At 45.9% G+C, this 14,609-nt stretch overlaps 1 protein-coding gene across 1 annotated transcript in view; it reads left to right on the top strand.

Moving 5' to 3' along the window:
* kif7 (kinesin family member 7) overlaps positions 1–12,490 on the top strand; it is a 49,439-nt gene extending 36,949 nt beyond the window's left edge. Inside the window, exons 15-18 of the mRNA XM_055661543.1 lie at positions 3,309–3,515; positions 4,049–4,247; positions 9,660–9,824; positions 11,861–12,490. Coding sequence (XP_055517518.1) covers positions 3,309–3,515; positions 4,049–4,247; positions 9,660–9,824; positions 11,861–12,258 — 969 coding nt within the window. The 3' untranslated portion in view covers positions 12,259–12,490. The remainder of the gene's footprint in view (positions 1–3,308; positions 3,516–4,048; positions 4,248–9,659; positions 9,825–11,860) is intronic.
* Positions 12,491–14,609: the final 2,119 nt, after the last annotated feature.

The following is a 14,609-nucleotide window of genomic DNA, read 5'->3' as shown; positions in this document are numbered from 1 at the left end:
TTGGTGTTTAGATGGTGTAGAATCAGTTGTAGCCTACTCATTGTTTCATGGTCACAGAGGCATGGTCACACATGGAAACAAGCCATTTGGCCCAACTCGTCCATGCAAACCCAATCTAAGCGAGGCCCATTTTCCTGTGTTTGCCTAATATCCCTTTAAAAACTTTCCTATCCACTTACCTGGCCAAGTGTCTTTTAAATGCAGCTCTAGTACATGCCTCAAGTACCTCTTTAGACTTCTGAGATACAGCGTGGAGGAGGCCCTTTGGCCCACTGTGTCCATGCTGACCAGCAACAACCCCTTACACTAACACCATCCTACACACTGGGTACGTTTATAATTAACTGAAGCTAATTAACCTACAAATCTCAATTCAATGTGGTTGAATCAATTAAATGATTCTCTCTTGTTACATGTATGTAGGTAGTACAGTGCCGAAGGTGAAATGCTTTGTTTCTGCGAAGTTTAGTAGCAACACCAAGCATTCTGATCTCGGGCACAGAATCTGATACAGATTCTCCTTATGCTGTTGTGCATTCAACACACACACACACACACACACACACACACACACACACTCACACTCACACTCACACTCACACACACACACTAAAGCAGTATATTCTCCACTACAATGAGAGATCTGGTATGCGAGTATAATTCATACTTTTGTTTTAAAGGAAGCTCCTCCAATGATTGACCAATTTAGTCTTTGAGCGAGTGATGGCTGAGTAAGATTCTTTCACCTGGGGTGAGATCATAGATCAAGTGAAGGTCTCTCTTCAAAATTGGCTCTTACGTTACTATGGTGTCTGGATTCCGAGGCCATGTAACTCGTCTCCACCTTCATGTTGCTGGTGGCAGTGGCATGATCTTTTTACCTTCCTGTAAAAATATTGGGGGTCCATAAGAACATAGAACAGTACTAGTGGTGATTGTGTGGAACTCATTGCCACAGACGGCTGTGGAGGCCAAGTCGATGGGTATTTTCACAGCAGAGATAGATAGATTCTTGATTAGTGTGGTTGTCAGGGATTATGGGAAGAAGGCAGGGGAATGGGGTTGAGACTGGAAGACAGATCAACCATGATTGAATGGCGGAGTAGGCTTGATGGGCCGAATGGCCAAATGCTGCTCCTTTCATTTACGATCACAGCACATGCCCTTCGGCCCGCAATGCCTGTACCGAACATAATGCCAAGATAAACTAATCTCCTCTGCCTGCCTGTGATCCATATCCCTCCATTCCCTGCATATCCATGTGCCTATCCAAAACCCTCGATCACCACAGTATACTATTACTGTTGGGTGCGTCACTTAAGTGTTCTTTACTAAGGGCTGGATTGCGCTGCATCTGCTCACTGCTATTCCCATGGTCAAATGTGCTGCTGCGACTATTGATGCAAATGCCCTCCATGCCTCATTGCCATGGCCATCCCTTGAAGTACCCCATGGGCAATGACAAAGCCCTAGGCTTTGAATACTGCTGTCAAATGTCTTTGAACTGCTTTGAAAAAAAATCATTGCCACAGATGCCTGTGGAGACCAAGTGAATGGGTATTTTTAAAGCTGAGATTGACAGGTTCTTGATTAGTAAGGGCGCCAAAGGTTTCATATAACTTATAAGATTGAAACATATAAGATTGTTAAGGGCTTGGACACACTAGAGGCAGGAAACATGTTCCCGATGTTGGGGGAGTCCAGAACCAGGGGCCACAGTTTAAGAATAAGGAGTAAGCCATTTAGAACGGAGACGAGGAAACTGCTTTTAAAACAAACTGAATATGGGTTATGGGTTATGCTAGAGTAACTCAGTGGGTCAGGCAGCATCTCTGGGGGGGAAAACAGGTTATGTGATGTTTCAGGCTGGAACCCTTCTTCAGACCGCCATATCACACACCCTTTTTTCTCCAGAGATGCTGCCTGGCCCGTTGTGTTACTCCAGCACTTTGTGTCTATCTTTGGTATAAATTCGCATCTGCAATTCCTTCCTACACGTGGATATGGGTTATGTGCAGGTAGATATGCGATAGCCTTGGCTTCATTTTCGGCACAGGCATTGTGGGCCGAAGGGCCTTTTCCTGTGCTGTAATGTTCTATGAATACCTCTCGATGATCAGAATATTGAACAAACTGGTCAAAAGGATTTATAATTTTAGAAATATGTGTTAATAATATTACTTTAAAAAACTCATTTAAGTGACAAATAAAATTAATAACATTCCAAATAAAGTCATTTACCTATACTTAATAATCAAGATGAGCTACCCTGGACTTTGATATCAACTATTTACCAGTTGATCCATATGGAAGAGTCTGTGCACACTTTCAAGTTTCTGAGAAAGTATTTAAATTTTCAATCTGTTTTCAATTGAATGTTAAGTGTGTTAAGTTCATATGTTTCCCTTGGGGCAAAAGAACAGCTGTGCAGGAATGGCAACTTTCTTTGTACATGCAGTACTTGCTTTAAAAAGAATAAGCAGTGAAATTATTTTCCTCTTTTGAAAATTATTTCAAGGCTGCCTCCATCATTCTTTCACCCTGAGCGTTACCAATCACCGACTGTATAGACAAAAGAATGACCTGGTTTCACCTCTGTTTTACTGTCATTCACTTTAATTTGTTTTCTGTGCCGGAAGGAGTTTCTCACTGTTTTAGTGAAACTGCTTGTGACCCTGAAGGCATCTGTCAAATTCCCGATAAATGTTTTCAAGCCAAAGCAACTCGTTTTCCGGTCTCTGCTTAACTGAAGTCAGAGAGCCGGGTGCAATCCTGACCTTGGGTGCTGTCTGTGTGGAGTTTGCATGATCTCCCAGTGACCACGTGGGTTTTACCGGATGCTGCGGTTTTCTCCTACATCCCAAAGACGTGTGGGTTTGTAGTTAGTGATAGTTGGCCTCTGAAAACATTGCTCCTAGTCTGTAGGGAGCAGGTGAGAAAGTAACATCGATCCAGTGTAAACGGTCGATTGATGGTCAGCATGTTGGACTTGTTTCCACGCTGTGCTTCTAAATTAAACTAAAGTAATAGATTGTCACTTTAACACCAGGCAAGCTGGAATTTGTGATGGGAGAAACAAAATGAACATTTTGGGTTAACCATGGTTCAGGGTTCAGGTGATAGGTCATTATTTTGTTGTTAATTGTCATCGTCCCCTCTCTCCCCCTCTTCCTCACACCACTCCCCACCCCCTCCCCGTCTCCTCTCTCTCTCTCTCGGATCTGCTGATGCTGCATTTTTATATCAGATTTCCGGCATTTGCAGACTTGACCTTGTGTTTCAGTGATGTTTCTACTGTTGCTCTCCAGGAAGAAAGGATCCTTTTCCAGCTGGACGAGGCCATTGAGGCTCTTGATGCTGCCATAGAGTACAAGAACGAGACCATCACCCGGCGTCAGAGGGTGCTGCGTGCGTCAGCCAGCATGCTGTCCCAGTGCGAAATGAACCTGATGGCCAAACTCAGCTACCTCTCAGCATCCGAGACCAGAGCACTGCTGTGCAAGTACTTTGACAAGGTAACGCTGGATTTTTAATACCCTATCACTGCACCATCCTGGGTGGAGTGGCATGGTGGCACAGTGGTAGAGTTGCTGCATCGCAGCACCAGAGAGCCAGGTTCGATCCTTACTTCTGGGGCTGTCTGCATGGAGTTTGTTCTTCCTGTGACTGTATGGGTTTCGAGCCAGCTCCGCCATTCCATGCGATCATAGCTGATCATCCACAATCAGTACCCCGTTCCTGCCTTCTCCCCATGTCCCCTGACTTTTTAAGAGCCCTATCTAGCCCTCTCTTGAAAGCATCCAGAGAACCTGTCTCCACTGCCCTCTGAGGCAGAGAATTCCACAGACTCACCACTCTCTGTGAGAAAAAGTGTTTCCTCGTCTCCGTTCTAAATGACTTACTCCTTATTCTTAAACTGTGGCCCCTGGTTCTGGACTCCCCCAACATCGGGAACATGTTTCCTGCCTCTAGCGTGTCCAAGCCCTTAACAATCTTGATGTGGTGGATTGAGCAGTGCTCTAAAGCAGTGTCGCTGTGTTGATTGCAGGTGGTGACACTGCGTGAAGAGGAACACAAGGTGCAGCTGGCCTTCATGGAGCTGGAGATGAGGGCAGACGAGCAGCAGAAACTCATTTACTGGCTGGAGGCAGCGCTGGAGCGGCAGCGGCTGGAGACCGATCGCTGCCTCACCTTGCAGCAGAAGGAGCATGAGCGCAACCTGCAGGTCCTGCTCCAACACTGCCAAGGTAGTGCTGCACAGTGGCAAGTTTTACATTGTATCGTGCACCCAGGTGTGCTGATAATATATAGGAATAATCATTAGTGCGGCCCGGTGGTGCAGCGGTAGAGTTGCTGCCTTACAGCGTCAGAGACCCAGCTTCGATCCTGGCTAGGGGTGTTGTCTTAACGGCGTTTCTACGTTCTCCCTGTGATCACGTGGCTTTTTTCCGTGTGCTCTGGTTCCCTCCCACACTCCAAAGACGTACAGGTTTGTAGGTTAATTGGCTTTGGTAAAATTGTACCTAGTGGCGCAGGATCGTGCTAGTGTATTGCTGGTCAGTGCAGACTCGGTGGACTCTGTCTGCGTTGTGTCTTAAGGGCCTGTCCCACTTGGGCGTCATTTACGCGTCACGCGAAGATTTTGTGAATCCCAGAATCCTGGGGCGCCACGTGCGACTGCGCCACTGCCTACGCCACCACGGGCCAGGCGCGCGTAATGCACACCATGCAAATGATGTAGTGTAAATGACGCCCAAGTGGGACAGGCCCTTTACTAACTTGACTTTTGAGGAGATGACAAAGGAGATTGATGAAGGTAGGGCGGTAGATGTTGTATACGTGGATTTCAGTAAGGTTTTTGATAAGATCCCCCCCCCTCATGGTAGGCTGATCCAGAAGATTAAGATGCACGGGATTCACATTGACTTTGGTCGTATAGATTCAGAACTGGCTTATTTATAGAAGACAGAAGGTTATGGAGAAAGGAAGATATTCAGGCTGGAGGTCTGTGACCAGTGGAGTTCCACAGGGATCTGCTGCTGTCTGTGATTATATATAAATGACTTGGACAATTTGGATGGGTTGGTGAGTAAGTTTGCCGACAACACCAATTAGAGGGTTTCAGCTCCAAGGAGAGGTTGGATAAACTTGGATAGTTTTCTCTGGAACATTGGAGTTGAGGCGAGACTTGATGGAAGTATATAACATTATGAGAGGCATAGATCGGGTCGACAGTTAAAACCTTTTTTCCAGCAATGGGAATGTCCCAACACTAGAGGGCACAGCTGTAACGTGAGAGGGGCATGTTTAATGGAGATGTGCGGGGCAAGTTTGGGTGGTGGGGTGTGGAGGGCATTACTAGGGGTGGTTGTGGAGGCAGATGCAATAATGGCGTTTCAGAGGTTTTTAGATTGGCACCGAGAAGTGGAGGGGATAGAGGGACATGGATCATGTACAGGCAGATGAGATCAGTTTAACCTGGCATCGTGTTATACACAAACATCGTGGGCCAGAGGGCCATTCCTGTGCTGTACTATTTACGTTCTATGTCCACCATATAGCATCCTCCAGTTATTCTCCTGGATGTTTTTTTTTTCATTTTCTACAACGGTCATACAGATCTATTTGTTACTATTATTAAATCCTTGCAATATATTTAATTCAATGGGAAGCACAATGGCACAGGCAGTAAAGCCCCAGCCTCACAGTCTCTCAACCTGGATCCTATGATGGGTGCTTGATGGTTAGTGGCGACTTGGGGGATGTGGGGTGGATGGTGAAGTGCCTGCTTCTGAGTAGCATCTTTCTATGACTGCAGAAACTGCTTTAAATTTGACCGAGTCATCGCTAAGTGCATACTAGCTCTAAAGCAAAGACCTGTGGTTCAACTCCGCAGATGCACTCACTGACGGGCAGTGATAAGCGCGCTTTAATCAACCTGAGCACCACGCACACAAGAAAGAGAGACCAAGCGTAGGCTCGGCGATCGTTTCACTGAACACCTCCGCCCAGTCCGTCTTAACTAAGTGCAGCACTTCAACTATTCCCAATCTGACCTATCTATTGCCAAAAATTGGAGGAACAAAGACCACCCCAGCGGTGGTTCAAACTCCGCAGATGCACTCACTGACGGGCAGTGATAAGCGTGCTTTAATCAACCTGAGCACCACTCATACAAGAAAGAGAGACCAAGCGTAGGCTCGGCGATCGTTTCACTGAACACCTCTGCCCAGTCCGTCTTAACTAAGCTGATCTCCTGGTGGTTCAGCACTTCAACTTTCCCTCCCATTCCCAATCTGACCCATCTGTCCTGGGTCTCCTCTATTGCCAGACTGAGGCCTGGCGCAAATTGGAGGAACAACATCTCATATTTCGCTTGGGTAGTTTACACCCCAGCAGTATGAACATTTACTTCATTAACTTGAGATAGCCCTTGCTTTCTCTCTTTATCTTCAACTACATTGTATCTTTGTCCCGCCCCTTCCCCTGACATTAGTCTGAAGAAGGGTCTTACCAGAAACGTCGCCCATTCCTTCTCTCCAGAGATGCTGCCTCACCCGCTGAGTTACTCCAGCATTTGTGTCTACCTTTGATTTAAACCAGCATCTGCAGTTCTTTCTTTCCCAATCTGTATGCCGATGGGGAAGCCTGTCAGACTGGTACCCATTGGGAACCATGTACACAGATATATTACACTACATTACATTGACATTTACAGTGTGTTGTTACACAGGAAGAACAGCAGGATGAATGAGCAATTTATTCATATCAATAGGACAGTATTTTTATCCAACGTCAAATGCTTTTGGAAAGGAGAGAGAACATTTCTCATTCCGTAAATACTTCCCTCCTGCCAAGATTCCACCACTCGCCTACTCTCCATAAGGAAAATTTTGTGTCTACCTTTTTAGATCGCAGTCAGTTGTCCTGACCAAACTGCAAATCTTACATGGTTTACTGTGTTGTTACACAGGAAGACAGCAGGATGAATGGAAAATGCTTTTGGAAAGGAGAGAGAACTTTTCCATTCCGTCTAGAAAACTGGAGCATGAGGAAAAAACCTTTACAATTACAGGGAGAATGTGCAAACTCTACAGGCAGCGGCAGAGGTGAGGATTGAACCCGGGTTGCTTGCCCTCCTAGTTTAGTTTAGTTTGGAGATACAGCGTGGAAATAGGCCCTTTGGCCAACCAAGTTCACGCCAACTATCTGTTCACACTAGGTGTGTGTTACCCCCACGTATTCATCCATTACCCACACACTAAAGGGGCAATTTACAGAGGGCAATTAACCTATAAACCTGCATGTCTTTGGAATGCGTTCAGAAATCGGAGCACATGGAGGAAACCCACACGGTCACAGAGAGAAGGTGCAAACTCCACACAGACGGTACCCGAGGTGAGGATTGAACCGGGGTCTCTGTTGCTGCACCACTCCCTGGGTTCTATTATTGTGCTGCTCTCTGAATGAAATATATTACAGGAAATGAACAAAAGTAGTGCAGGTCCACCACCAATTTTCCAGCAACTGATGGTCCGGCACCTCCTTTAATCCGGACAAAATTTCGAGAGCATACCTGAAATTCCCCCTGAAGTCACCCGATAATGTGGCGTCCAAGCCAGGTGAGGCGGCCGATCTCGATCATATCGGGACTCCTCGATTTAGTGCGATTTGTCAACGATGCTGACAACTCGGCAGTATGGGCGTTTGGGCACTTGAAATTCCCCAGGGGTCCATGAAAATGTGGCCGCGAGGCCGGCTGAGGTGGCTGATCTTGACCTGGGCTCGGGTTTGTGCCCCTCATGGGCTGTACGTCTGCTGGGAAAGCAGCCCCTCGTCCCAGCGGCCGGTCGCCAATCCATCCAACCCTCATCGGCACTTCCGAGGGCAGCTCGTTAACCGGCGCCCGGGCTGCCCGTGCAAGGAATGCAAGTTTCACTGTAAATGTAATTTACATTTTAATATCTGTTTTATTTAGGATTCTAGCAGTCCATGGTGTTTTAGAGACAAGGGAGGTATAATTAGTGGGTTAGAGGTGTATTGTTGTGTTATTATGATTACGTGACCTCAATTAGTCCGGCAAAACGGATGATCCAACAAGGCCCTGGAACCAAGGGTGCTGGAAAATCAGTGGTGGACCGGTAATTCACAAAGTGTCTTGGTTGCACCAGGGACTGGGCTCTGTCTTTTTTTATATTATGAACTTTTTTGTTTGTTTTATTATTATATTACCTGTCGAGTACTGTGTTTACAGATCTATTTTGGTGCTGCAAGTTGGAAAGAGTGCGGAAAAGACTTGTGAGAATGTTGTCAGGACTTGATGGTCTGAGCTGTGGGGAGTGGTTGGGCTGGCTAGGGCCTAATTCCTTAGAGCATAGGAGGATGAGGGGTGATTTTATACAGGTGTATAAAATCATGGGAGGGATTGGTATAGACACACAGTCTTTTACCCAGTCTTTTACACCCTCTCACCCACGTCTGCAAAGGACTGATAGAGAGCATCCTCACCACAGGCATCACGGTGTGGTATGGAAACACCACACAGACAGAGAGGAAGGCTCTGCAAAGAGTCATAAAGACTGCAGAGAGGATTATCAGAACGGAACTCCCCTCCATGGATACAATCTATACACAGCGCTGTCAAAAAAGAGCAGAGAGAATCATCAGAGACACACTACATCCAGCTCACTCCCTGCTTAAACACAAAAACTGCACATACAACCTCGGGCACAGACGAGCGGACAGCATCGTCACAAACAGAACACGCTTTTTTAAGAGCTTCTTCCCTGCCACAGTGAGACTCTTGGCCAGAACAAAATGAACTGATGTCCTGACCTACATCATATTATATTATATTGTCTCCTGGGCCTGTGCAATTTACAATGCAATCAACACTTTTTATATAGGGTTTGTGTCATTTACAATGCTCTCACTTTCCCCTTTATAGAGGGTTTTAGGGATTTTCTTTCTTTTTTAGTTCTAGAGAAGTATATGTTTTTATAGATTACGTGTCTTCTGTGTGTCTTTTTAACTTGACTTGACTCTCTGAACAACCGCACAAGAGTTCCTACGTGAGTAAGCACAAATGGCAAATAAAGTTTTTGACCTTTGAGTAGAGGAATGAAGAACTAGAGGCCATAGGGTTAAGGTGAGAGGAGAAAGATTGGATAGGAAACTGAGGGGCAACTTTTTCACACAGAGGGTAGTGGGTTAATGAAACGCACTGTCAGAGGGGATTGTTGAGGCAGGTACTATAACATTTAAAAGACATTTGGACAGGTATATGGATAGGAAAGGTTTAGAGGGATATGGGCTAAATGCACGCAGGTGGCACAATGCAGGTGGGCATCTTGGTTGGCACGAGCAAATTGGGCTGAAGGACCAGTTTCCATGCTGTCTGACTATAACTTGATCTGTTTCCATACATACGACAATAAAACACTCATGACTCTTGACTTCAAATGCTTGAATACATAGAACGAGCAGTCAAATGCCGGCAGGTGGCACTAGTGTGGATGGGACGTGTTGGTCGGCATGGGCAAGTTGGACTGAAGGGCCTGTTCCCATGCCGTATGACTCGATGACTAATATAAAAGCACCCAGCAGCAGTTTTACAGTTCAGGTGGAATTATGTTTCCCTTTCTGCCACCTATTCACAGGCCAGGTGGATGAAGGATTTGCTGGGCGCCAGAAGCAGTACGAGGGTTGCATCCAAATGCTGGACAAGGAGCTCGCTTGGTACAAGCAAGCCAATCATGAGTTGAACCTGAAGCTGAAAGACCTGTCCACTTACCTGTTGAACCATCCAGCGGAGCAGAGCAAACGTAAGGAGGATTCACTGAAATCATAACTTAAACTGCACTTCACGCCTCTGCTGCCCAGTCACTGCAATAGGTTTGTTTTATCCTGAGAGTGACCAATATGTGAAGCCCTTTCAACAATGGGCCGGTGCAGCCCCTGCCCCACAGCGCCAGAGACCCGGGTTCGATCCTAACCTCGGACGCTGTCAGTGTGGAGTTTGCATGTTTTCCCTGTGACTGAGTGGGGTTTCCTCTCAGTGTTTTGTTTCTGAAACGACGTGCAGGTTTGTAGGTTAATTGGCCTCTGTAAATTGCCCCTCATGTGTAGGGAATGGATGAGAAAGTGGGATATCATAGAACCAGTGTGAATGGGTGATCGATGGTCAGCATCCACTCCATGCTGTTTCTCTAAATAAAATATAATTCAATAATTTGTATTCACTAAACTATAGGAGACGATATGTTCATCAGTTTTATTTTTAATGAATCTTTCCTGATTTTTGGAGCTTCAATTTCTGGGCGTGTATGCGAATAGGAAAAGTTTAGAGGGATATAGTTGAAACACGGCAAATAGCAACTTCCATAGATGGGGTATCATAATTGGCATGATGAGTTGGTTGGTCCGATGAATTGCTTCTGAGCTGTATGCCTATGATTCTATGACTTTTTTAGTTTAGTTTAGAGATACAGCGTGGAAACAAGCCCTTCGACCCACAGGGCCCGCGCCGACAAGCGATCCCCACACACTAACACTATCCTATACACGCACTAGGGACAATTTACAATAATACCAATCCAGCTAGCCTACAAACCCATACATCTTTGGAACGTGGGAGGAAACCAGAGCTCCCGGAGAAAACCCATGCAGGTCACGGGGAGAAGGTACAAACTCCGTACAGACAAGCACCCATAGCCAGGATTGAACCCGGGTCTAGCGCTGTAAGGCAGCAACTCTACCACTGCGCCACCGTGCTGCTCCTATTTTTATTTTATACCATTCTTTAAAAAAGTTTGCCAACGAATGCATGTTATGGAAACGCGGGCTTGTGCAACGGCTGCCATTTGTTTGAATCTTTCCATGAACTTTGTGTCTGAGTAAAGATGCCTGTCCCTGCTTTGTACCAGCCCTCCATCCTGGACCATATTTGAAGCTTTCTGTCTGTTACTTCTACAATATATGAAGTAAAACATGCATTTATCCCATCTTTCATATCACAGTGAAGTTCCCAGTATTTTGCACCAAACTATTTTCAAATGGTGAGAACTCCCACTGAGCAAAGTTGCCACTGGCAGCCCTTGGTGTGATGTTACTGTTGAGCTACTCCCTCAAGTGGCATTAAATGTAGGTCTAATATGCCCAGGATGGCAAAGAAGTCTAACTTGCCCTGGATGGGGATTCCGTGGGTGGGTTGGCCTCTACCAGGTTTTCCCTGTGTAGGAAGAAACTGCAGATGCTCGTTTACACCGAAGACAGACACAAAGTGCTGGAGTAACTCAGCGGGTCAGGCAGCATCTCTGGAGAAAAGGAATAGGTGAAGTTTCGGGTCGAGACCCATCTTCAGACTGAGAGTCGGGAGAGGGAAGCGAAAGATATGAAAAGCTACAGAACAAATCACAGCCGCCACCGATGGCCTGTGTATAAACCATCTTGCAATTCCCTGCGTTTTATCTCAAATCTAGAAAGAAAGGGGTGGACCCATAAAAATAAATCCCGTGTCTTTAAAATCAAAAAGCTGGAGTAACTCTGCCGGTTAGATAGCATCTCTGGAGAAAAGGAATAGGTGATGCAATTTTGGGTCGAACCCCTTCTTCAGACACCCAAATCTTCAGTCTCGACCCGAAATGTCACCTATTCCTTTTCTTCAGAGATGCTGCCTAAGCTGCTGAGTTACTCCAGCTTGTTGTGTCTATCTTCAGTTTAAACCAGCATCTGCGGTTCCTTCCTACACAACACTGTCTTTCCCCTGGATCCTTCTGGCTTTTTATCACTTTGTAAATGTCACTGATTTGAATATCGCTAATCTGGGGCAATAACAAACTTCCACATCTTTCCTCCCAAGGTCTCGGAGCTGTCAGTAGAACTCAGCCGACGGTAGATCGAGTGTTCCCGGCAGTTGGAGGAGAAGTAAATGGCAATAGTATTCCATCAGAGCAACCGTTTGCAGGGTCGGTGGCTCCGGAACAGACGACCAGGTTGAAGGAGGAGCTCCGAGATTTGGTTCACGTGCCGCTGCCACCGACGTGGCGGAGACCGTCGCTGCCAACAGAGGAGCGGACTGGTACGGAAGAACTGGACCATTTGTGCAACAGAGTGGTGCAGCCTGCAGAGGGTGCCATGCACTGGAGTATCACAGCCGGACAGAAACCCCAGAAAGCACCCAGGCACACAAATCTCAACGCAGGCATCAGTTACTTCAATCCTGGGATCATTGATGTCCGTAAAAATCCAGTGGGATAACCAAATGTTGGGCGCCATATGACATTTAAGAATGCAAAAGGTCAGATGTCCATTTTGTTTTGTACAGATACAGCGCGGAAACAGGCCCTTTGGCCCACCGAGTCCGCACCGACCAGCGATCCCAATTTAACACTAAGGACAATACATTTTTACATTTATACCAAGATAATAATCAACCTACAAGCCTGTACGTCTTTGGAGTGTGGGAGGAAACTGAGGATCTCGGAGAAAACCAATGGGTCACGAGAGAATGTACAAACTCTGTGCAGACAAGCACCCACAGTCCGGATTAAGCTCTGGCACTGTGAGGCAGTAGCTCTACTGCTGCACCACTGTGCTGCCCTAAGATATACTAGTGTTTGGGAGCACCTGATCTGTTGGGTCCGCCCAGAAGTCTCGATGTGAGAGAGGGATCAGCGAGGCTGAACCTGGGTCTCTGGCGCTGTAAACGCTGTAAGGCAGCAACTCTACTACCGTGCCATCGCTAAAGCTAAGCTAAAACAGTAGTACATCATAAAAAACACTCTTGACTTCAACATTTTGGAGGGAAAGCAACTCGTTTTCTACAAATCAACTAAAATCTGAAAAGTAACAGTTAAAACATTGTGCTGAAGCTTTAATGAACTGGGCAGACATTGTAAATGTCTTTCAACTGACTTCACTTTAAACAAAACTCCTTAAGAGCGGCAATGAGATTCATGACTTCCGCAATTAAGGGTGAAACTCAATGAAAAGAATTAGAACAACACTAAGTATTAACAATCCCAGTGCTGGATAGCTAAATCCACTACCTTGATCTTGCACGAGGAGGGAACTTCTGGGACTTCCTAAGGTTTAAGTTTATCTGGTCCCATCTGGATTTCCTTTAAAAGTAATGATCATTAATTTTCTTGTGGATGTATTGTTTTAGAAGGAACTGCAGATGCTGGAATTGAAGGTGGACAAAAGTGCTGGAGAAACTCAGCTGGTGCAGCAGCATCTATGGAGCGAAGGAAATAGGCAACATTTCGGGCGGAAACCCTTGGGTTTCGGCCCGAAACGTTGCCTATTTCCTTCGCTCCACAGATGCGGCTGCACCCACTGAGTTTCTCCAGCACTTTTGGCTACTTTCTTGTGGATGTTCTTGTGCTTTTTGTTTCTGTTTTTTTTCTTTGGTGGTTTGTGCTTCAGAGAGGAACAGCTGGAATTATCCGGCCTGCCAATTTGCTGTTTAAATTTGAATTAACATTAATTATTCTGTTGTGGGAACATTTTGTACAATTTTGAGAACCTCATCCCTTGTTTGGGAACAGGTCACTTTCATGTGCCAAAAGTTAACTATTATTTCTGGTTAAGAGGTTTAAGAATGCAGATGCTGGAAAATCGAAAATCGAAACATTCCTTCGCTCCATAGATGTTGCCTCACCCGCTGAGTTTCTCCAGCATTTTTGTCTACCTGCTAAATTCTGGTGAAGCTTACTGTTTTGTTTCATGTTCAGATGGGTCATTGGAGTTAAAAACAAATTAAGTAATGGTTCTGAAGTTTGTAGCATAGATCAAACCGTATTCTCCAGAGGAAAAGTTTACAACTTGTTTTCTAATGGTTCTCAAAGCACATGGAGATTCAATTATGTAAGATCAGTGTAGGAAGGAACTTCAGATGCTGGTTAACATCGAAGATAGACACAAAATGCTGGAGTAACTCAGCGGGTCATGCAGCATCTTTGGAGAGAAGGGATCCGAGATGTTTCAGATTGAGACCCTTCTTCAGACTCTCCCCTGACGTAGCCTGAAGAAGGGTCTCGGCCGAAACGTCACCAATGCAATTCCTTTACTCCGGAGATGCTGTCTGACCTGCTGAGTTACTCCAGCTTTTTGTGTCTATATGGAATATGCAGGGATACATACAGGTGTCACTAAACGATGTAGGGAGGTCTTTTTCTTGCGAATGAAACTTAAATCAAAGGAATACTTACATCTCAAGCTGGGTTGTTGTCTCGGCCAGGTCAATGTCTGCTAGGCCCCGAGCTCCATTTGGTGGGTGGTAGAGTGGGCATCCAGAGGTGGTTCTGCCACTCCACCAGGTGTACACTACTCACACCCCCCTTATTTCTGAATCCCCATCCACAATCTCCCGGTACATTCCCCTACAACCACAGAAGATGCAGCATCTGCCCATAGACTTCCTCCCTTGACTCCATCCAGGGATCCCAACAGTCCTTCCAGGTTCACATGTATCTCCTGTAACCTCATCTGCTGCATCCAGTGTTCCCGGTGTGGACTCAGCCATTGATCAGCCATGATCATATTGAATGGCGGTGCAGGCTCGAAGGGCCGAATGGCCTACTCCTGCACCTAATTTCTATGTTTCT

The sequence above is a fragment of the Leucoraja erinacea genome, chromosome 33 (genome assembly GCF_028641065.1).
Source record: "Leucoraja erinacea ecotype New England chromosome 33, Leri_hhj_1, whole genome shotgun sequence".
Classification (NCBI taxonomy): Eukaryota; Metazoa; Chordata; class Chondrichthyes; order Rajiformes; family Rajidae; genus Leucoraja; species Leucoraja erinaceus.
Note: the sequence above shows the minus strand (reverse complement) of the source record. Positions and strands in the feature narration are given on the sequence as shown.